This window comes from Leucopleurus acutus (genome assembly GCF_964270905.1).
Source record: "Leucopleurus acutus genome assembly, chromosome: 2".
Lineage (NCBI taxonomy): Eukaryota > Metazoa > Chordata > Mammalia > Artiodactyla > Delphinidae > Leucopleurus > Leucopleurus acutus.
This window is the reverse complement of record NC_139143.1, coordinates 147,484,251-147,507,804: the sequence shown is the minus strand read 5'-3', so window position 1 is coordinate 147,507,804 and position 23,554 is coordinate 147,484,251. Positions and strand designations below refer to the sequence as shown.

The following is a 23,554-nucleotide window of genomic DNA, read 5'->3' as shown; positions in this document are numbered from 1 at the left end:
GTTTCCGCCGCGGCGTCGAGGCGCGCGCGGCTGCAGGCGGGCTCAGGCTCAGGTCGGGTCCGAGCCAGGAGGGGCGAGCCAGGCAGTGAGACGGCCCGGGGCCGGCAAGCGTCTCCTCGGCGCAGCCCCGAACCGGGAGGCCTGGAGCCCGGCCCAGCGCGCGTCCCCGCCGGGGCTCGAGTCCCGAGCTCGCATCGGGCTCCCCGCCGCGAGGCACAGGCGCTGCGGGCCTGGCCCGCGCGCCGTCCCCGGGTCTCCCCGCCCGACGCAAACCTCTCCTCTCCCCGCGATGGGTACGGGCAGCTCCCGGCGGCCGTGGTGGCCGCCGCTGCTGCTGCTCCTGCTGCTGCTCCTGGGACCCGCGGGCGCCCGCGCGCAGGAGGACGAAGACGGCGACTACGAGGAGCTGGTGCTCGCCTTCCGGTCGGAGGAGGACAGCTCGGCTGACACGGCCCAGAACGTGACCACCGCCACCTTCCACCGCTGCGCAAAGGTGCGGACGCCGGGGTGGGAGGCGGGGGCGAACCCGCGCGGGGACCCGGGCGGTGGGCATATCCTCTCTGACCTCAGTGACACCCCACACCCCGGAAGGGAGGGGCTGGAGTGAAAGTCACTGGTTGGGGGGGCTTTGCTCACCCGAGGACGGGCTTGGCGCGGATCTTGGGAACTGCGGGCGCGGTGGTGGGGAGAACGGGCACGGCGGCTCTTTGGGGTGCGCTCTGCGGGGGAAAGGTGCACGGGGCTCGGAGACTGGTAGGCACCAGGTAGGACGAGCAGAGCACCTCCAGGATCGCCTGCTCAGATCCTGGACGTGCCTCACCACTGCGGCTCAGGTGGGTCAAGGCGCTAATGCCCGAAACGTGCTTAGAACTGCCCCGGGCAGAGAGGAGATATTAGTATGCGTCCTGACGCGGATCGGGAAATCTGGGTAGTGCAGAGTGTGTGTGGGGAGTGTGGGAGGGGGTGGGCTTGGGGGTCTTGGGACGAGACGGCGCTACTGTGACAGGGGTGGAGCGGGAGAGAAGGCGAAGGAATGATAGTGGCGGGAGGCAATTTCTTCATGACACAAAACTCACATTCTAGGATTGCATCTTTTTCAGCTGAAGAAAAGAACAAAACTGAAGGGGAGGGGACGGAGTTATTCTCCAGGCCCGTTGGGGTCCTTGGGCTCGTCTGGGAAGGGCTTGTTTGGTGCTCTCGGGAAAGAAGGAGCCTGGTAGCCGCCCAGAGTGGGTGGGGCGAGTTTCCTGAAGATCAAGGCCAGCGCCTGGCCGCTGGGCTATGGGAGCTCCTGCCCAGGGTTGGGACTGCTGTTTCCCTCCAATTATAACCTTCCCAGGGCTCAACTGAGGTCCTGCTACCGGGCTTGGAGTCAGCTCTGGGGTTGAATCCTGGCTCCATCACTCACTAGCTGAGTGGTGCTTGGCAAGTCACTTAACCTCCGAGCCTCCATTTTCCTTATCTTTAAAAGGGAGGTGACAGTCCTTCCCGAGGGTTTGTTGTGAAGAGTCAGTGCTGGGCAGATGGAGGAATGAAGGGAAAGGGGCTCTGTTGCCCACACGAGTGACCTCCCCACCATGTGAGCCAATGAAGAGAGCACTGTAGGAGGTAGCTATTTACCTTGCTGCAGCGCGACCTCCCAGTCATGCCCTTTTTGCTCCAAACTGCAGCTCCCGGGGCAGAGGGGAAGTTCTAGGCTAATGGACACCTGGCCTGCGCTTCTGCCCCAGCTCCTCTGCCTGAGTGTGCTGGGTGCAGAGGGGTGTCAAGCCCTCAGTGTTGCCTGTGTCCTGTGTTAGTGGCAGGAGGGGAGGGACCTCTCTTCTTCAGTCTGGCTCTCACAGAAGAGTGAAGTTTACTCAGCTCATAGCACCTTCTTCCTTGTTCCCTGAGCCTTTCACCGTCTAGAAGGATGTTGATGGGTTGTGACAAGGTTGAGAAAGGGCGTTTCAAGTCACTGCCCCCAAATAACTATTCTAGAAGTAGTAAATACCCCATCCTGAGAGGTGAGTAAGCAGAGGCCGACAACCAATTAAAACAGGTGCTTGAGGGTACTTCTTCCCCAGCGGAAGTTTGGAGCAAGAACCTCCAGAAGTTCATTTATTCATTCCTTCAATGGATATTTTGTAGAGATTGAATTTGTAATGAAAATATTTTTGGCAGGCAGAGAAAGATTTTAGACCAATCCTTTTATTTTATTCATGAGAAACTGAGACCCAGAGAGAGGGGTTTCACCCCCCTGATGCATTAGAACTAGGCTTCTAGGGCAAGTCTCTTTCCAGTGCACAAAGTGTCCTCCCAATTCATTAGGTTTTCATTTCACTGAGGGCATTTTAGATGGGCCTGTGAAGCATAAATAGGAGTTTAAATAAAAGTGGCAGGGGAATTTTATTCTAGGTGAAGGGGGTAGCATGAACAAAAGCTCAGACCTGGGAAAGCTAGAGGTGGAGAATAGGGAGCACATGTCCACAGTTCCTTATCTCCCTTCTGAAATGTAAAATGTTCTGAAACCCAAAAGGTTTCTTGTAATTTATTTTGTGGTAACCTGACCTGAACTGACATGAGGTTATTTATAAGTTATCCCACTGATGTAAATATTTATATTCCTATATTTTGCTGCATAGATTACAATATACTGCTCCAGACGCCTCTGAGCACCCTGATTGCCTATTACTACCTTTCTAAAGTCCAAATAAGTTCTGAATCTTGAAACCCATTTGACCCTAAGACTTTGGATAAAGGGTTGTAGACTGTATTCTACTCTGGTGCACGTACAGAGATGTGGGAGATTAGGCTACGGAGGTAGGTTGCAGCGGGGACCAAGGGGCAGCATGGAGTTTGGACTTGGTCAGGCTATGGGGAGCCACTGAAGATTCTTGAGCACAGTTGTGTCTGTTTGAGAGCAGTGGGAGCAGATAAGAGCTAAGAGCAAACAGATCTGCTCCTGTAGACCATGGCCTTGAGTCTTTTATCCCATGTGAGAAGTGTTGCCTTTGCTCACTCTATCCTCCCTTCTGTTTGCTAGATGCTTTACACAAAGATGTCTCTTAGCCTTCCCAGCAGGCCTGTGTCATAGGTATTATGTTCCCCACACCACAGAGGAGATATCTGAGGTTCAGAGAGGTTGAGTGACTTGCCCATGGCCACATAGCCAGTAAATATTGAGGTTGGGATTCAGGCCATGGTTTTGGACTGCTTCCAGAGGGGGTCAGGGAGGTACTAGAACCGGGAGGAATTGATTATTTCAAATTGAGACATGGGGAAGGGAGGTGTAATTAAGAAGGTCTTTGGCAGGAGGTGGCCTTCAGGCAGGACCTCCAAGGGTGGCCAGGCCTTGGTCGGCCCCACAGAGAGCTAGGTGCAGGTGCAGACGAGAACCTGGTGTTGACTGTGGCCCATGGTTCCCGTTTTTGCCTGACTGTCAAGTATGAAAGTGTGGTATATGTTACGTTACTGCTAAGAGGTGGCTTCTATGTGGTTTGGGGGTCCTAATTTGGTGACTTCTCTTTATACTTCCTATACTCTATGGAGTTTCTTTTGCTGATGAAGCACTCACAGCACCCTTCTTCGTTTTTTAATGTCATCATGTCACTCCTCCTCACTGGGGGCCAGGACGCCTGGAGGCTGCCAGGCACCTACATAGTGGTGCTGAAGGAAGAGACCCACCGCTCGCAGACGGAGCGCACCGCCCGCCGCCTGCAGGCCCGGGCCGCCCACCGCGGCTACCTCACCAAGATCCTGTACGTCTTCCACGACCTTGTCCCCGGCTTCCTGGTGAAGATGAGCGGTGACCTGCTGGAGCTGGTGAGCTCCGTCTCTGGGCGGGCCACTTCCCGAAAGGGCTGGGCTGTCTCATGCATATAGGGCACTGTCCTGGGTGTGCCCATGGCTGACCATCGGGTGACAGCAGTGTTCACAGAGCGCTTACTGAGTACCAAGCATAGTGGCTCCTGGCCTTCGGTACAGGATGCCCTTCAAGCCTGGCCATACCTCAATGGTACTTCATCTTCATCTGAGAGATGAGGAGACCAAGGTTCAGAAGGGACGACACAGACAGCCAGAGGCAGAGCTGGGGCCAGACCCAGTGGTCTGTCTTCTAGCTGTCTTTGTGTTGGTGAACTTGCTGCCTATGAGAACCCTACAGGAACAAGGCCCTATGACATTAGTGGGGCCAGAGTCATTTTATTAAAACATGACTCAAGGATCCAAAATTCCTTTGAAACTGATGCTATTCAGAAGGTTCCTCCTGTAGGACAGGGAGGCTGTTCTCCCTCCAGCCCGACCCTGATGCCACATCTTTGGTGCAGGGGCAGAACAGGCATGGGTAGTTGAGGACTTCTGGCCTCCCTTCTCCTCATCCTGGCCCTAGTGCTTTAAATGCATATCTTGAAAACCTTTCTTGGTGAGGTTCCCTGCGAAAGGGGGCTCCGCCTGAAGCGAGTTGATGGATGTAAGATTTGTAGCTTTAATAAAAAGGCAGAAGAGAATTTGGCAAATGCACCTTTAAAAACAAGACAAAACAAAAAACAACTCTTTCCTTGTTTTAGCCTCTGCTCCCTTCCTCCCAACACGCCCCCCTCCCCTGTCCTCCTAACTTGATGAGAACACATGGTTCCCATTTTCATACAGATTCTCCGCGTGGCTGGGGTGCTTCATAGCCTCCTGCAGACACTGAGACCCAGAACGGGACAGGGTCTTGCCTGAGGTCACACAACACATCACTGGCAAAACGAGAATCTAGGCCCAGGCCTCCTTGCTCCACTGTACTACCACTGCATAGTTTCATTCCATTCAGCATACGGTGGCTGAACAACTACAGTGTGTTAAGTCCTGTGGGGACAATGACATGGATTAGACAGGGTCCAATCCCTTAGTCTAATAGCGGAAACATCAAGTTAATGCCTTCAATCAGTCTGCTCATCCCATATTTAATGAGCACCTACTATGTGCTCAGGCATGAGGATGGACCACCAGCCCTTTCCCTTGAGCTCACAGTTCAGAAAGAGAGACTGAGAAGTGATGGCCAGTCAGTTAAATGGGGGATGATATGCCCAGCACAGTGCGGGGGAAGGAATCAGATGCCCACAGAGCCAGATGGCACGCATGAGCCCCGAAGGCCAGGCAGCTTCTCAGAGGGGAGACACTGCTGATCTGCAGGCCACAGACATGTGCACTCAAGAGCTGGGCTTTGGCATCGCGCCAGCCTGGGGTCACGTACCCTTACTGGTTTGTCTAACCTTGGGCAATTTTCTTCACCCCCTGAGTCTCAGTCCCCAACCTGTAAGCTGGCATGAAAATAGGAGCGGTTCTTGAAGGACTAAATGAGATTGTCAAGTATTTAAGCAGATGCTAAGCACAGAAACTCACAGAGGTGTGGACAGGTTAAGGAAGCCCACAGGGACACTGAGGCACCCAGGGATGAGTTTTCCTGACGAGTTGATGGGCGAGGAGAGGGAATAGTGTCTTCTCTGCCAGGTGGGAGCTGGAGCTGTGGAGCAGGGGCTGCCCCGGGGGAGCCGTGGTCACCAAAGGATGCAGCCACCGTGGGAACCTTGCACCAAAACAGAGAGGGAGTGAAGACACCCTCTCATCCCCCAAAACTCCTTCTGGGCCTCCCTCTGGCTGATCCCAACCAGAAGTCACTGCAAGGAGGCCTGGGTGCTGCAGTCTGCAGGGTCAGCCTCCCCACGCCTTGCACGGTGGAGGAGGGTGGGAACCGGTCTTGGGGAAACAGAATGGCCAGTGAGGGCATCATGATCTGGGCATGGAGTCCAGGTCCAGCCTTCCCCGGGGCCTGGGCACTGCCTGGCTCCCCAGGTGGCATGTCAAATTCAGAATCCTTCCCAAAAGGCATCCTCTGTGCTGGCGGGTGCTGGGCTCCCCAGCCTGAGCGAGGAAACCCCACACCAGGAAGGGACAGGTATGGGACTGGCGCGTGACCCGGGACAGGCTTGATCAGGTAGGTGAAGGGCTGTGGCTACGGCTGCTGTCAGCCAAATGGCTTTTGAAGCCGAGCCCCACCTCTCTGCCTTCTGCAGGCCCTGACGTTGCCCCACGTCCAGTACATCGAGGAGGACTCCCTCGTCTTTGCCCAGAGTATCCCGTGGAACTTAGAGCGGATTCTCCCTGCGCGGCGCCAGGCGGATGAACACCACGCTCCTAGTAAGGGCCCCAAGCTCCCTGCGCCTCTTCATCCCAGCGGAGGCCACGTGCCGCTCTCTCCTCCCTGTCTACGGTCCTCACCTCCCAAGGGCGTTAGAGCTCAGTACACTCTGCTGACCCCTTTTCTGTCCCATTCCACCGAATCCAGCCCCCATGCCCTGCCTTCCTTCTGCCCCAGGTACGGTGCAGAAGTCTGTTTCTTTAAATGAGCCCCTCTCCCACCTTCTAAAAGTTCACGTTTGCCTCTTCTTGCCATTTGGCCCATCAGGCTGCACTCAGGTGGGGAGAGGGTAAACCTGACCTTGACACCCCCTAAGGCCCACAGGTCTGGGTGATCCCAGTGCCTTGAGGACAGGATTGGACCCCATAACAGGACAGATAAGCCCTGTTTGCCATGCGCCCAGCTGGTCTCTGGTGTCCTGCCTTGCCCTGCGCCTCCCTTCAGCATCGCTAGGCTTCCTGGGGTTCCCTGCATGGGCTACTCTGTGTGTCCCCTCCAGGCCTCTCCCCCGACTCTTCCCTCTGCCTGGGGTGGCCTGGCCAGGAGGAGGGAGGCCAAGGAAAGTGGCCTGAGTTTGGGCAGGGCCTTGTAGGAGGTGGAGGTGACATTTATTGAGCTGGGGAAGAAGGGAAGGACACCTGGTTTGGGGAGATCTGGGGTTTTGGCTGGCCCGTGTTCAGCCTGAGAAGCCCGCACGCAGCATGAGGTCTGGAGCTCAGCGGAAAGACGATGCAGGGATGCTCCGGGACTCAGCCAGACCTGGGGGCGCATCCAGCCTCCGCCCTTGACTGGCTCACGTGGGGTCGGATCCTCCCCTTCCTCGGCTGTGAAATGGGCACAGTAACCCCATCCTGTCCTCACAGGGTGTTGTGAGGCTGTTGATGTACAAATGCTTCGGGAACTGAAAGGCTAGGCGGGTTCTGAGTTGCTGTCATCGTGACAGACGGTAGACCTGGGGCCTCCCAGGGCTCGCGGCCAGGATGGGAGATGAGTAGGAAGTGTGCAGCATCAACCCCAGGGCTGCCAGCGGCAGAGGTGCGGGGCCCAGTCAGGCAGGGTGTGCTGACCGGTCTGGGCAGCCTGTGGCCAGGGAGGGGGTGCCCTTTGCAGGAAGAGCCTGCCTTTCCCCACCGCAGGCTGCTCCTTTCTAGGCAGAGACCCTAGAGACCCCACCTTCCACATCTGCGACTCAGGGACCTCCCGGAGCCGGCTAGTACGGGGAATGGGGAGGGGATGCTGTGCAGGGGGTTCCGGGGGACACCAAGCCAAGCAGGAGAGAGAGAAGGCCACAGCCCCTAAATTAGTTCCCTAGGGCTGCCCTAACGAAGTACCACACACCCGGTGGCTTAAAGCAATAGAAATGTACTCTCCAGTCGGAAGTAGAAGTGTCAGTGGCCAAGCTCCTCCCAAAGGCTGTAGGGGAGCACCCTCCCTCGCCCCTTCCAGCTTCTGGTGACCGCAGCGTTCCTCAGCTATGGCTGCATCACTCCTGTCCATGCCTCCTTCATAGGATCTTCTCTGTGTATCTCTCCTCTTCTGTTTTTTTTATGAGGACACATCAATGGATTTAAGGCCCATCGGGATAATCCAAGATGATTTCGTTTGGAGGTCATTAACAATCACATCTGCAAAGCCCCTTTGGCCAAATAAGGTCATGATCATAGGTCCTAGGGGTTAGAATGTGGACATACGTTTTCTGGGGTGACCGTTGGACCCACTGCCCTCCCCCAGGCCAGAAGCAGACGTGCCATCCTTTCCTTCCCCACTGGGATGCCCATGGATTGCCTTACCCTCCTCCTGCGCCCAGTGGCTGTGAGAGGTGGGGGGGATGGAAGGCAGGAACATGGAGTCTGTCAGGAGTCACAGAAGGGCTTGGCTGGACGAGGCCCCCCGGGGGCTGTTGGGTCGGAGTGGGGCGGAGTGGGCACCATGCAGATGAGTGGAGAGTGGCGCACCCGGCCAGGAGCAGACCCTTCCTTCACAGAGAGGCCACCTGGCAAAGGGCTGACGAGCACAGGCTCTGGAGCCAACTGCCATGTGCAAACCCAGACTTTAGCATTTTCAAGCTGTGTGAGCTTGAATGAGCCTCAGGTTCCTCTGCAAAAACGGGAGGTGATGACAGTCCTACGTGGGGGGCTGTGTTGGGGTTAATGCTCTTTATGCTGTAGCGAGCCTCCAGCCGTGTCTGGTATAGAGTGAGAGTGCTGTCATTTCAGCCCTCCCCCTCCTCTCCTTCCATGCCACAGTGAGTTCTCGAGTAGCCACTCTGCTCCAGACACTGTGCTAGGTGCTGGGGACACAAAGACCAACAAGATGGACTTGGTCTCTGCCCGCGCCCACCCCCACCCCACTCCGCCCAGAGCTTCTAGTGCATGAAGGCTAATCCTTTGCTTGCACAGATAGCTACATGACACCGGTAGTCTGGATGGGGTAGGAGCTGCGAAGGAGTCTGGACAGCTGTGAGTATGGAGTCAGGAAAGGCTTCCTGGAGGAAGTGGCACTCAGCCAAGCCCTGCAGTGGGTATCGTTAGCCCCACCAAGGGGAGCGTGTCCAAGCAGAGAAACAAACAAGGACAGAGGCCCTGAGGCAGGAAGGGGCGTGGCCTGCGGGGAAGAGGCAAGAGGGTCAGGGTCAGGGGCCTCCTGGGCAGAGATGAGAAGGAGAACTTGGCTGCCTTCCGAGCTTCTCAGGCGTGGCAGGGGCTGTCCTGTGGGAGAGAGAAAGCTCCCTGCTCTGGAGGGATGCGGGCAGGACTGGGCGCCCGCCTGCCAGAGGCCGCAGAGCTCCCTGCACTGATTCAGAGGCTGTAAGAGGCCACTCGCAGGTCCCTTTGCCCTTAGGGATAACTCCTCTTGAGGCCGCTTTTCCCCTCTGGAGAATCTGAACTGACCCAACTAGAAATGATGAAGTGTGTAGGTGGTAGGCTTTTGGTGAACTTCCAATACTGCTGTTTTCTCTGAGGCTGTAACTTGTGTCAGTTGGAACCAGCCACCGTTGAGCCGTCCTGGCACCTGGTGGAGTGGAGAAAGCATGGCTTGGAGCCAGGAGGCCCAGGTCCGCGCATCCTCCTTGAGCCTCGGTTTCCTCTCTGTGAAATGAGCTGACCTGCTCAGATGGCCATACAGGCCTGTTATTCTCCTTTTACTTGTCAAATCCTGTTCTGTCTTTAAGTTCTGTGGCCTCAGGTTTGGGGAGCTGTGAAACATTTTAAGTAGGGGCTTGGCATAGTTTTTGCCATTGTATTTATTAGTTTCGAGTGTTCATATTGTTATTTCATATTAATATTAATATTATGGAGCCAGACTACTTGGTTCTCTTGCTGGTTCCACCATCACCAGCTATGTGACCTTGGACAGTTACTTACCCTCTCTGTGCCTCACATTCCTTGTTTGTGATATAAAGATATAAAAGTATGTACCTGGAGAGGATTTTCTGAGTTGACGTATGTAAGGTGCTTAGAGCAGCGCCTAAGACATGGTAAACAATTTATATGTGTTAACTATTACGTTAACCTCACGGTTATTCTTTCCTTTCGAACAAACCTCACCTTGGAAAGCTGGAGGTGGCCTGGTGGAGGTATATCTCTTAGACACCAGTATCCAAAGTGGCCACCGGGAAATTGAGGGCAGGGTGGTAGTCACTGACTTCGAGAACGTGCCCGAAGAGGATGGGACACGCTTCCACAGACAGGTGAGCATGGCCCTCATCCCCGACCTGGAGTTGGTGCCACCCCCGGAGTGCCACAGCCGCACCGCCGCTGGCCTCCGCAGCTGTCACTGCCCCTGCCGTCAGTTGTGGGTGGGGACGTCTGTCCGGTCACTCCCTGATATTATTACAGGGTGAATGAGCTTTCTCACTCGGGTCTTGTATTGGTCGAGCAGGCGAACAAGTGTGACAGCCACGGCACCCACTTGGCAGGGGTGGTCAGTGGCCGGGATGCTGGCGTGGCCAAGGGCGCCAGCCTGCGCAGCCTGCGTGTTCTCAACTGCCAAGGGAAGGGCACGGTGAGCAGCACACTCACAGGTGAGTGACGGCTCCGGACGTGCTGGTCTCTGCATCCAGACCTGGCACGGGACGGGGCTTCAGCCCAGAGAGAACTGACTCCTGACCGAGGAGACCGAGGCAGCCTCTGCCCCAGAGGCAGAGTCCCAGAGTGTCAGAGTGGGCAGGGCCCCCAGGGGGCATGAGTGCCGATGGAGAAACTGAGGCCCAGAGAGGGGCAGGGCTCAGCCCAGGCAGGTCCTGCAGCTTGGACCCCTAGTCAGGGGTCTTTCTACAGTTTCACACTGCTCCCCTTTCCAGGTCTTTTAAAATAGTTGCGTCTTTTGCCATGTTCCTTTAGATTTGGATGTACCCTCGAGGTGATCTAAGCAAACTTTCCCCGTCTTCTGCTTAACACGGGGGGACTCACTCCTCGTGAATGATTGCAGCCCTGGTTGGGTAGACCTGGTGGAGGAACTGGCAGAAGACTTTTTCCAGACTCTTGCAGGTTTCTCCATCCAGTCACCTCTGGCAAGGTCCAGCTTAGAGCTAGGACCCTGGGAGGCCTGTGGACAGGGAAGAGGCTGGGAATTCTCACTTACTGAGTCCCTCCTGTGGCCAGACCTTGAGCAAAGGACTTTGTACTCCATACCCTGAGGGTGGTATTGTGAGCCTGTTAAACAGTTGAGAAAATCAGCCCAGAGAGGGGAAGTGACTTGCCCAGGGTCACACAGCCAGAGCCAGTGGCCTCGCTGGGGAAGGTGCTGGCTCTGAGTTTGACCCCACTGCAAGCGCCCAGACCCTTGTGTCAGATGCTGGCCTCTGAGCTGGCAGAGGTGGCCATAGGCCTTTTTGAAGGGCTGGGAAGGGCTGGTGGTGCCTGCCTTGTGCTTGGTGAGTGAGCTCTGTCCTAATTCTTTGCAGTTTAGTGCACAGGTTTTTGTTTGTTTGTTTAATTAATTAATTTTTGGCTGCATGGGTCTTCATTGCTGCGCGCGGCCTTTCTCTAGTTGCGGCGAGCGGGGACTACTCTTCGTTGCGGTGCGCGGGCTTCTCATTGTGGTGGCTTCTCTTGTTGCGGAGCGTGGGCTCTAGGCGCATGGGCTTCAGTAGTTGTGGTACTCTGGCTCAGTAGTTGTGGCTCGCAGGCTCTAGAGCATAGGCTCAGTAGGTGTGGCACGTGGGCTTAGTTACTCCGTGGCATATGGGATCTTCCCGGACCAGGGCTTGAACCTGTGTTCCCTGCATTGGCAGGAGGATTCTTAACCACTGTGCCACCAGGGAAGCCCTAGAGCACAGGTTTTGATGTTTGGTTTTAAAGGCAAGAATCAATAATCCCCTGCCCTATCAGGTGACCCTTCCTTCCTGTCCCACCCCTTTATCCACTGACCTCAGCTCAGCAGGCCAATTCCCAAAGGTCAGTGTGTAGAGGAGGGGAGGCCCGCTTGTGCCCTGAAAGGCCGTCCACAGGCCTGGCGCCCTGGGCTTGGAGGGTTTTCCGGGGAAGAAGAAGTCCCCGCTTTGGGAAAGGCCCCTAGCACATTACCTGGAGCAGAGCAGGGGCTCCACGAACAGTAGCTTTTACTTTCGTGGTCACAGCCGGTCTCCTCTGTAAGCAGATTGTTGAGGTAAAGTGTGTCAAGTCCGAGCACAGAAACATACATACAGCAGGTGGTTAATGAATGGCAGCTGTAGTCGTGCTTATTCCTTACCTCCACTCCTACTTCCGCTCTGCCCCTCCTGGTGTGAGGGGCAGCTGTCTTCTCCTAAGAGGAGCCTGGCTATGGGACCCCAACTCCCACCTCTGCTGCAGCCCTGGGGACCTCCCAGAGGTCCAGATCCAGAAGGTTCTGAGAGGTCAGCTGGCCACACCCCCATCTGATGGGGCAGGAGCCGGAGCCTGAGAGGAGAAGCTGTCAGCTCCAGGTCTCCTGGCACGTGAGGGCCAGAGCTGGTGTTAGAACCCAGGTCTCCACTGGGCCTGGGCTCCAGGCTGCACACTCGGCTCTGGGGCAGGGGAGTGCAGCCGGGGTCAAGGCATGACACCCCCCCCCCGAGGGGGCAGGGTTATCAAGTCCCCCCACCACCCCCCTCTAGCTCCAGGGCGAGGAGTCTTTCGATCCTTGACACAGTCCGAGCAGCGGTGCACCCTTTCACACATGGGAGGGCAGGGTCCCACAGCTGCGAGTGGGCAGTGTGGACTCACTGGAGTGTGTGTGTGTCTGTGTGGTGGGGGAGGATTACTGTACACCAGCCCTCAGAGGATGGCAACGAGGCTTGTGAGGGTCAGAGGCAGGGCAAAGGGGGCCCTTCCTGTTCCTCTGAGAAGCTTACTCATCCTCTTGGTGCCTCAGTTTCCCGGAAAGGGAAAATAATGGTGAGGTTACTGTGAGGCTTGTGTAAATTCCCATAGTCAGGCCCTTAGAAGGAGCCTGGTGCGTCTAAGTGTTTGGGAGTTGGCTGGTTTATAAGTGCTGCTGTTGTGAACATGCTTCCCGTGTGTATTAGTCAGGGTTGTCCAGAGACACAGAACCAACAGGATGTGTGTGTATACTTATATTTATAAATACATATATATACCACATAGTGGGCGATTTAGCTTAAGGAACTGGCTCATATATTGTGGGGCTGGCTGAAATCTGCAGGGCAGGCTGGCAGGCTGGCAATTCTGGCAGGAGTTGATGCCGCAGTCTTGAGTCTGAAGGCAGTGTGCACACAGGTTTCCTTCCTCCTTGGGGGACCTCCATCTTTTCTCTCAAGGCCTTCAACTGATTGGACGAGGCCCACCCCCATTATGGAGGGTAATCTGCTTTACACAAAGTACTATGGAAACATTAATCACATCCACAAAGTACTTTCACAGCAACATTTAGACCTATGTCTGAGCAAACACCCGTAGCCTCGCCAAGTCGACATGTAAAATTAACCCTTACAGGGGCCTCGGGGGCGGGGGTGGGGAGGGGGAGCATGCCTCCTCATGGGTGACCTTGGCTTTGTCCTCTCAGGCCTGGAGTTTATTCGGAAGAGCCAGCTGGCCCAGCCGGCGGGCCGGTTGGTAGTGCTGCTGCCCCTGGCGGGTGGGTACAGCCCGGCCCTCAATGCTGCCTGCCAGCACCTGGCTGGGACTGGGGCAGTGCTGGTGGCTGCTGCCGGCAACTTCAGGGATGACGCCTGTCTCTATTCCCCGGCCTCAGCTCCCGAGGTGGGTGCTCCCGAAGGGAGGGGAAGGTGGCAGGGGGGGGCCCTGGGGGCTTCATGGGGGGTGCTCCTGAACTGGCCTGGCTTTGGAAGGACGTGTCAGAGACTGCCAGGGCCGACCTGGGCAGAGGAGGGGCTTGAACCTCCACCATCCCAGTCTATGAATGGCACCAGCCTCAACTCTCCCCTCCCCCAGTGCAGCTCCAACCCCACGCCCTGGCCCCTCTCCCTCCGAATGTCTCGTGACTCCCCCGGCCCCTTCTCCCCAATCCCATCACCTCCGTCCATCTGCTGTCCCCTGGATTGACGCCATAGCTCCCTCCGCTTTCTCCCGGCCTCCCTCTCCCAGTCCACTCGGTAAGGGCCCCCCCCCGAGGCCCCCTGAGGCCCTGCATTGGTGTGTCCCAGGGGAGCTACATGAGCACAGAGATGACGCTTCTCAGCTTGAGAGGTTGACCCAGTGGGTCCAACGCCCGTCCATTCCTCTGACTAACATGCAAGGGCACCTACTGGCGGTGTGGGCACTGGGGGGACTAAGGGGAAGGAATCTCGTTCCACTTCAAAGATGTCATAGTCTGGGGGGTGGGTGTTGGGGTCAGGGGGCAGGTGGGGGGCACACGTGTGAGCCTGACAGTGAAGGATAACCTTCCCTGGCAGCTGAATTTAAAATCACACAAAGCAGACTAAACCCAGCAGGTCTTCTCCACCTTGCCGGCTCTGCTTTCCTCCTTAGCACGTATAACCACCTAATGTGTTGCACTGTTTACTGTCTGGGTCCCTCCCTGGAATGGAAGCACCTCGGGGACTTCGGGAATGGTGCCTGGCACATGGTAGGGACAGAGGGCAGCGCCAGGGCCGGGTGGGGCAGAGAGTGCCAAAGCTCTGCCTGGAGAGTCAGATTTCCCTCAGGAGGGGGTATTTGAATGGGCCAAACAGGTATACAGGAGTTGGCCAGCCCAGTTGGCAAGGTCTCAGTCTCCCTACATCCTCTCCTTAACTCCCCTCTCTGCCGTCCACTCCCTCACCTCTCCAGGTCATTACTGTTGGGGCCACCAATGCCCAGGACCAGCCGGTGACCCTGGGGGTCCTGGGGACCAACTTTGGCCGCTGCGTGGACCTCTTTGCCCCAGGGGACGACATCATTGGTGCCTCCAGTGACTGCAGCACCTGCTTCACATCACAGAGTGGGACGTCACAGGCTGCCGCCCATGTGGCTGGTGAGTAGCTGCCCCACCGCCTTAGCCATCATGATTCTGACAGCCCCTTTGGCAGGCAGGGTCTGCACCAGGACCACGTGTGCCAGGCTCTGTGTTGGGTATGGGGGAGTAAAGACGAGTCAGACTGATGGTGCCCTCAAGGACGCTCAGTCTGATGGGGGAGGCAGGTCCACAAACGGAGTAGCCAGGGCTGTGTGGAAGGGAGAGGCGCCTGACCAGGCTAAAGGTCAGGGAAGACTTCCTGGAGGAGGGCCGTTTCATCTGGGGTTTGGTGGATGAATAAGAGTTTACCATTGCCAAGGCTCGGAGGTGCGAGAGCAGGATGTAAGTCTTACTCTGGCCGTCTTTTAGCACGGGATTGCCGGTGGTTTAACTTCTAAAGAACAGCTTGGTGTGTCTGTGTGTGTGCGCACGCTCATGTGTGCACCAGGAGAGGAGTCCCAGGTGGGGAAGGAGGGCCAGGCCACCACCATCTCTCACCGCCTGCCCCACGACCAGGCATTGTGGCTAGGATGCTGACCGCCGAGCCGGAGCTCACCCTGGCTGAGCTGAGGCAGAGGCTGATCCGTTTCTCTGCCAAAGACGTCATCAATGAGGCCTGGTTCCCCGAGGACCAGCGGGTGCTGACCCCCAACCTGGTGGCTACACTACCGCCCAGCACCTATGGAGCAGGTCAGCAGGAGGGCAGGGCGGGCAGAATCCAGACTGGGGCTTGGGAGGTCTCAGGGCATCTGTGTGGCCCGGGCAACCTTGTCCCTCCCCCATCTGCGGAGGGAGGATTCGGCCACCGGCTCCTAGACACTGGGGGAGATTGAGTAGGACGGGCTCCGAAGGGGCTTTGCAAGGGCTTTCGTGACCTGTTTTAATGGGAGAATGGATCACATTCCTTAAGGCCCCTCTCCCCCGCCAGGAGCCAAAGATCTGGAGCCCTCTGTGAGCAGAGCCCTGACGGAGGCTCCCTCCCCAGCCACCCCTCCTCACCCCAGGGCCTCGTTGCAGGTGGGCAGCTGTTCTGCAGGACCGTGTGGTCGGTGCACTCGGGGCCCACGCGGATGGCCACGGCCGAGGCCCGCTGTGCTGCCCCTGAGGAGCTGCTGGGCTGCTCTAGCTTCTCCAGGAGCGGGAAGCGGCGGGGCGAGCGCATTGAGGTGACCTGTACTCTCCGTCGGAGCGTGAAGTGGGGTTCTCGCTTCCAGGCCCAGATCTGCCTGAGCCCCATCCTCCTCTGAACTCCAGCGCCCGTCTGCAAGTTAAAGCCGAACGGGGCATAGCTCAGTCACGCGGTTTGGGTGCTGCAGGAGGGAGGCACACGGAGGGTTCCCGGGAGACTCTGCAGGATGAGACTGGATGGATTCCCGTGCCCGCCTCGTGGGAGGGGAGGGCCGAGTGTGTGCCAGGGATTCACTGCCTCGGGGGAGGGGAGGACCAGACGTATGCCAGGGATTCGCTGCCTCTGGACGCAGTGGTCTCCACGGCCCTTTTCACTCAGATGTTCCACGGTTCCGGCAGTTGAGAAATCTCAAAGCAGCAGAAGAGGGGACTTGATGGGAAGGCTGCAGAGCCTGGCAGAGATGCCATCTGGCTGCAGTGTTTTGGTGGAAGGGCAGTGCCTAGGCCAGGAGGACAATGGGCGGGCAGGCGTTTCTGTCTGGGAGCCGGTGTCTGGGAGTGTCCTTGACTGTGCACCCTCCTGCACGTGAGTGCACGTGGGAGAGGCTGAGAGTGGGTCAGGGCTGAGCAGGCCAGGTCCATGCTCTGGAGTCTTAGGTTTCCCTGTATCTGCATTTTTTTTTTTTTTTTTTTTTTTTTGCGGTACGCAGGCCTCTCACTGTTGTGGCCTCTCCCGTTGCGGAGCACAGGCTCCGGACGCACAGGCTCAGCGGCCATGGCTCACAGGCCCAGCCGCTCCGCGGCATGTGGGATCCTCCCGGACCGAGGCACGAACACATGTCCCCTGCATCGGCAGGCGGACTCTCAACCACTGCGCCACCAGGGCAGCCCCCTGTATCTGCATTTTGAAGTCACTCTCAGTGTCCAGAAGAACTTTATAACACCCAGAACTGCCCATCTGCGGAACCGTCTGCCTTGGGTGGAAGCGAGCTCCTTGTCCTCAGGGGCCAGCTGGCCCCTCGCGAGGCCATCGGAGACGTTTCAGGGGGCTGGGACCAGGTGCCCGAGTCAGCTCCCTCCAGCCCCCCTCATCCTGTGTTTCGAAGCCTTTTCTAAAGCAGGTTCCTCTTTCTGTCTTTGGCTCTCAGGCCCGAGGGCGCAGGCGCGTCTGCCTGGCCCACAACGCGTTTGGGGGTGAGGGTGTCTACGCAGTTGCCAGGTGCTGCCTGCTGCCCCAGGCCAACTGCCGTGTCCACACGGCTCCGCCAGCTGGAGCCGGAGTGCAGACCCAGGCTCGCTGCCCCCAGCGGGACCAAGTCCTCACAGGTAGGCGGCTGGGCCCACCCCGGGGTGAGGAGGCGTCTCTGGCTCCTGGTGCACCTGCCCCCACCCGGCTGGCCCCACGTTGGAGCCCGACGGCCTGGTGTGAAGGCCAGTGCTACCCTTCCCATCCCTGTGACCCTGGGCAAGCACCTCATCTGTCTCCGTCTCAGCCTCCTCCTCCCTAAGAGGGGTGGCGGCAGTTCCTGCTTCACTGGGTTGCTATGAAATGAGTAACACCTAGAGCACCAGGCCTGGGGCATCGTAGGCATTTCCCCACAGGCAGTGCATTGCATGAGGGGCAGTTTAGGGAGTGGATCCGAAAGTGGAGCTGACCTTGATTTAATCCTGGCTCTGCCAGTCGTCCGCTGTGTGACCTATGCAAGTTACTTAACTTCTCTGTGCCTCAGCAATAGAATGAGGATGATGGGTGCTAAGCATTTAGCTTGGTGCTAGGACAACATAAGTGCTAGCTATCCTGGTTATCATCCATTGCTTTAGAATCCATTCTCTGATACAGGTAACTGTGGATGGGCCACCTTGTGTCAAAAACATGCCCTGGGTAGGTAGCAGGAAGTCGCAGGTAGGGACCTTGTGGGGGATCCAGGGATGGTGCCCCTCAAATCGGGAGGGGGCTGAGCTGTCCTGCTTGGAGGGTGCATGGGATGTCCTGGGGAGCGTTTGGGGAGAGGGCAGGTAGTGGGCCTGGAATAACTGGTTCAGGAGTTGATTCTTCATCGAGTATGTACTGGGGAGCCACTGAAGTTTGAGGAGGGTGACAAGGGCGAGTGACGAGTTAGGAGCTGGCTCTAGGAGGAGCAGCTGGTGATGGCTTTGCAGGGGAAAGATGAGCCCAGTCAGGTGGAGAGGCTGGGACAGGTCCAGCAGGCCACTGGACATCTTAATTGGGGTCCTGGCTTGGTGGGAAGTCCACCATGTTCTGATGGCTCTCCCCTTTGGCAACGCCCAGCAGATGAACTGCAGGGCACATGCCAGTTCGAAGACATCGGAGTCATAGAACCCACTACCTATGAAGCACGTCCAAAAGAGTCCCACTTTACAGCGAAGGGAACCGCACCCTGACATGCTGAGTGACTTCCCCAAGGCCGTGCAGCTAACACACGGGCATTCCAGTGACCATGACCCTAACACGTGCAGAGCCCTTGCCCGGTGCCAGACGCTGTGCTGGGCTCCGCGTGCATGTCCTCACTTCACCCTTGCAGCCTCCCTTTTCCTTTTACAGAGGGAAACTGAGGCTTGCTATAGCCTAGGAACACTCTCTGAGGTCTTGTAGCCAGGGGGTGTGCCTGACTCCCAAGCTCTGGAGGGAGGCCCATGTCTCCCAGAGAGACATCAAGCTCACCCCTGAACTTCTGCCTGGGTGGCTGGGTTATGGGGAGGAATACCATTTCCTGGTCTAGCATCTCAGGCCTTGGAGCCCCCTCCCCATGTCGGGGTGGAGAGGAGATGATGTTTTCCCTGAGACAGTGAGGCCCAGAGAGGTTGTATGGCTTTCCTAAGGTCACACAGCAGGCCAGCAGCAAGGTTCAGCTGAGAACCCAAGAGTCCTGTCGCTCAGGCTATTTGTGCCTTTTTCCTACCGAGACTTGTTTCTGCTCTTCCCAGCTCCAGACTCAGACCCTAAAAAGATGGAGACTGAATGGGGTGGGGAGGAGAGACAGAGGGTCCCTTAGCATCCAGGTGTTTGAGCCGGCCCTCCTCTTCCCCAGGCTGCAGCTCCCACTGGGAGGTGGAGGACCCTGGCACCCCCAGGCGGCCTGTGCTGAGGCCACGGGGTCAGCCCGACCAGTGTGTCGGCCACAAGGAGGCCAGCATCCACGCTTCCTGCTGTCACGCGCCGGGTCTGGAGTGCAAAGTCAGGGAGCACGGGATCCCGGGCCCTGCAGAGAAGGTGAAGGGGCTCAGGGGGTTGGGACGGGAGCCGGACGCCGCGTGGGGTGGCACGTGTCCATCCTGTGCAGCTTTTCTGGGTCAGTGTTTGTGTCACCACCATACCCTCACATATCTGGGGAGTAGCTTGTGGGGTGGGTGCTGTCAGCAGCTTTTGCAGCTGTGTGGACATCACGTGTGTGTGTGTGTGCGTGTGTGTGTCGCTGGGCCAGTTTTTGCTTTTGTCCAGCTTAGTGAGATCTGCTGTTGGGGCCATGCTTCCCTCGCTTCGGAAGAATATGTGTAAATATGGCATAAGAAAAGCAGTCCACACACATTCACTGATTAATCCACTTAACACATCTGCTGGGAGGATGACTCAGCCATGACCCAGAGGACGGGACACCTGAGCTGAGCGCTGCAGGTGGAGGAGAGGCTAGCGGGGCCAGCGAGGTGAGGAAGGGCTTGCAGAGAGGGGAGGCACGCTGGGGGACTGGGGCGTGAGAGGCCCTCAGAAGCTGCCAGCGCAGACCCGCAACCTCCCTACGGCTTCTCTCTAAGTCTCCTTTTAAAAGCCACAGGGAGCTTCTTAAAAGGAAGCCCTGGGGAGTCCACTCTCCTGCCTCAGAGAGGTTTTTAAGAACAAGTCTGTAGTGATTGTGGTCTGGATGCTGCATGGCTCGAGGACAAGGGCTGTCTTGGGTCCACTTGCTCAGCACGTATTGAGGCCTCTGGCATTCCAGGCACCATTCCAGGCGGTGGAGATACAAACCTGACATGTTCTCCTGGGGCGTCTTTTCTAGTGGGATGACAGTAAACGAATGAGTAGTATTACAGAGTACTTAGAAGATGCTGTGGAGAAAAGTAAGGCAGGGAAGAGAATGGGGAGGGGAAGTTCAGGAGAGGCCTCGCTAAGAAGGTGGGGGACAGGACAGGGAACAGTGTTCCAGGCAGAGGAAACAGCCGCGGCAAAGGAGCACCAGGAACAGCCAGAGGGCCAGTGAAGTGGGCACTGAGTGAGGAGGGGAACCAGAGGCAGGGCTCAGGTGGGGCCTGAGGGCCACAGTAGGGACTTTGGTTTTTGCTCCAGTGAGCTGGGAGCCACTCAGCGTTCTGAGCCTGGGGTCGGGGGAGGGGAACGGGTATTTGACCTGGGTGTGAGCGGGTTCGTTCTGGCCGCTGTGCCATGAAGACTGCAGGGAAGGGGGCAGAAGCAGGGAGGCCTGCTGTAGGCAGGTGGACAGCTACCGTGACTGTCCAGGCCCGGGGGGCGGGGGCTCGGCCAGGGCAGGAGCACGGAGGATGCTAGGGCCTGAAGGAGGAGCCCACAGACCTGAGGGACTGGACGTGGTGGGAGCAGCGGAGGGGCCAGTCCAGGCTTTGCTTTGCCGCTGGCCGGGATGGGGAGGGCTGTGGGAAGCATGGTGTCGGGGGAAGATGAGTCTGTGTTGGCACGGCAGACACCAGCCTGTGCCCTCCCGGCCTGGCTCACAGTGTGCCGGGCCATACGTGCACTTTCTTTCATTCCCTGGCCCTGGCAGGTCACCGTGGCCTGCGAGGGAGGCTGGACACTGACCAGCTGCGGGACCCTCCCCGGGGCCTGGCCCGCGCTGGGGGCCTACGCGGTGGACAACACGTGTGTGGTGAGGGGCCGGGACATCGGAGCAGGAGGCAGGACGGGCGAGGAGGCCACCGTAGCCATCGCCATCTGCTGCCGGAGCCGGCCCTCAGGGGAGCAGGCCTCCCAGGAGGCCCAGTGACCGCCCTGCCCGGGACGCATGCATGGGGAAGGGGCCAGGGCCTGGGGGCCGTGGTCCCAGGCCTCGGCTGGGCTTTGAAGTGCTTCCTCCTTCCCCCTTCCTCAGCCTGGATCCCAGGGAAGAGGATACCTCTTGCTTCTGGAGCTCTCGCGCTGGCACTCGGGGTGCGCCGGCTCCCCACCTGGGAGAACCCCAGCTCTCGGCCTGGATCACCCCTTCCCAGGCCTGAGCTGCATGGGAGGCTGAGTGAGTAGGGCTGCAGGTGCCGGGCAGTCCCTCCCTCGCTGTGGTGCTGGGTCCACATGCCACCGTTAACGCTGGTCAGGCTGTGCCCAGCTTCCTGCCAGCCGCTCCCAAGATGCCAACACTGTGGGTAGAATTACTTTTATTGAGCAGTCAGTCTTCAGGCCTCCGTGCAGGAGGTGGTCATTCTCCTGTGGGTAGGCAGGGAGGCGCTTGAGGGCTGGAAGGGGCCAAATATTGGTCAGGGGAAGTGAAAGGTGGAGATGGCCCCTCATCTCCTGCCCGCTTTAGGGACGCCCTGTTGGGCTCCCGAATTAGTGGAGGATCAGTTTTCCATGCCTCTGGGGGTGCAGAGTGGCACTGACAAGGGGTGACGCTTCCCCACATGTGGCCAACATTTCAAAGTGTCCAAAGGGCTTCTCCACCCACCTTCTCACAAGAGTTTCAGAGTAGCCCTGGGGCAAAGGCAGGGCCTCTATTCATACCCATTGGATAGATGAGGATGTTGAGGCCCGAAGCACGAGCCCAGGGTCAGCTGCCAAGATGCCTTGGTTCAAGTCCTTGCTCTTTAGAGAGATCTCCATCAGTTCGGTGATCTCCACGGGCCCTCCCAGTCCTGCTGTTAAGACTCACCTCCCGAAGACACCTTGTTGACAGAATTCCTAGCTCTTGCACCCACCAGCAGCATGACGGATGCAGCCAGATGTGTCCCAGGTGATCACGAGGCCGTGCCTTTGTTTCTCCCAGCTGCCCTCACCTGGCCTGGTCCCGGCTTTGCAGTCCACCTGGCATCAGCCTGCAGGGGGACATCACCCCAGGGATGACTCTTCAGTTCCCAGTGGAGGGCCATGTGCTCCATCCACCCTCTCACCCAGTCCTCGCACCTACCCTGCACAGTACACAGTCATCCCCACTTCCGAAGGAAACTGGGAACCAGGGGTGGGGGTTGGGTGCCCGCCATTCACACAGCCAAGAAGTGAGGTGGTACCAGGGTATAAACCCAGATATGTCCCTAAAGCCAAGGCTCTTTTTGCTGCACCAGGTTGGGCCCCCCCATCTTTATAATAACAGAGGCTCATTAGGGAACACAGACCTGGGGTAGCCCTGTGAGCAAGGACAGAAAACTGGGCAAAAGGCACTGGCCGATTCACGGGGACCAGAGTGGAGAGGGCTTTGGAGGGATGCAGGGACGGAGGGGGAAGGGGAGAAGGGGGAGGTGCAACTCTCCCTCCTTGAGCTCCCCTACCCCCAGCCCCACCCAAGCAAACAAGCACGCATTTATCTTTTTGGTCTGTTTGTCAACAACTCTCTGTTGCCTTTTTACAGCAAGCAGCTTTTCTAGATCTCTGTTTTGCTTTTGTAACTTGAAGATATTTATTCTGGGTTTTGTAGCATTTTTATTATACAGTGACTTTTTAAAATAAAAACAACTTGTCATGACTCTTGCCTGAGTTTGACCGTCTAGGATGAGGCCTTGCTTACACCAGATGCCTGATAACGGTCTGTGGGGTGGTTGAGTAAATCAAGCCTTTGAGGAGCGTCTGTATTTTGAGTACAAGTACTTGAGTACTCGTGCCCGTCCTGGGATAAAATCAGCGTCTTCCTCTCGCTTCCGAGTCCCCCCAGCAACCAGGGCTCCCGCTCCTTGGCAACTTCTGCCCTACGAAGTTCTAGACGCGTGGGGCGCCCGTGTCCTTTCCATTCTCCTCTCCCAGCACCTGGCACAGGGCCTGGTGCAGAGTCAATGTTTATGGTATACGTTAATTATACGAGTGGCTGAGGCTTCTATAGTGAGTATCATGTCCACGGTCATTTTTCATGATTTGAAATTAAGAACAGCCTCAGGACTTTGCACCTGGCCAAGTATAACCATCCCATGCAATGCGCCCCCCCCACCCCGGCCCCCAGCCCCACTCTGAGGCTGGCAAGCGTAGCTGTCTTGAGCAAGGCCTAGCTCTCAACAGCCCATGTTATAAGTGATCAGGGAATCGGCCTGCAAAAGCAAAAATCCTCTCAAACTCTATTTGCTGACAATTTAGTGTCATGGAACGCATTCAAGAGCGGCCAGCTGCTAAGGGCCTGACTGCCAGCAGGCATTTGTGTAAGTGGCCCACTGGCACCCCTCGCCCACCACCCAAGAGTCGGGGGTCAGTTTCTTAGCTGTCCACGCCCGGATGGCTCCAAGATCTGAGAAAAGGGAACGACTGTTCTTGCAGAGGTTGGCAGCTGGTCACCGGGAGTTGGGGAGGAATGGGTGTGGACCACAGGAGAAAAGTCTGGAGCAGCAAACACCCCAGGAGAGGGGAACCATGTGGGCAAACGCAGGACCTTAGGGGTGAGGCTGAGACCTGCGGGGTCCAGCAAGAAATCCAGCTTGACCAGGGACGTGATTTATGCTGGGGACCACTGGGAGACCTGAAAGCTATGGGGGAGATGTCTACAGGCCACTGGTCTGAGTTTAGCACATCCTTATCCAGCTTTGCAAATGAATCCTGAAATGGTCAGGGTATCCAGAGGAGGAAACAGTAAAAGGCTTAGAAAAAGAGCCACCGCCCCTCATTATTAAAGAGTGGACCTTATTCACACCGTCAGTGCAAAGTACAAAAAGGAGGGCTTCCCTGGTGGCGCAGTGGTTGAGAGTCCGCCTGCCGATGCAGGGGACACGGGTTCG

The 23,554-nt window shown here is 57.4% G+C and overlaps 1 protein-coding gene across 2 annotated transcripts; it reads left to right on the top strand.

The window, feature by feature from the left end:
* Positions 1-22,308, top strand: PCSK9 (proprotein convertase subtilisin/kexin type 9). 2 transcript variants are annotated; one of them, XM_082834742.1, is made up of 12 exons: positions 1-493; positions 3,613-3,804; positions 6,039-6,162; positions 9,721-9,854; positions 10,046-10,187; positions 13,151-13,347; positions 14,377-14,560; positions 15,059-15,232; positions 15,560-15,708; positions 16,819-16,996; positions 18,721-18,902; positions 20,422-22,308. In XM_082834742.1, the coding sequence occupies exons 1-12, from the start codon at positions 290-292 to the stop codon at positions 20,638-20,640; spliced, it is 2,079 nt and encodes a 692-aa protein (XP_082690868.1). In that variant the 5' UTR covers positions 1-289; the 3' UTR covers positions 20,641-22,308. The 2 variants fall into 2 exon arrangements, with proteins under 2 accessions (XP_082690868.1, XP_082690869.1); XM_082834743.1 differs by having other exon boundaries at positions 16,777-16,996.
* The last annotated feature ends 1,246 nt before the right edge of the window (positions 22,309-23,554 follow it).

Coding starts and splice junctions, on each gene's coding strand:
- PCSK9 (XM_082834743.1), top strand. CDS start 290: ATGGGTACGGGCAGCTCCCGGCGGCCGTGGTGGCCGCCGCTGCTGCTG. Junction 9,855..10,045: donor GGACACGCTTCCACAGACAG/GTGAGCATGGCC, acceptor TTGGTCGAGCAG/GCGAACAAGTGTGACAGCCA. Junction 14,561..15,058: donor GGCTGCCGCCCATGTGGCTG/GTGAGTAGCTGC, acceptor CCCCACGACCAG/GCATTGTGGCTAGGATGCTG.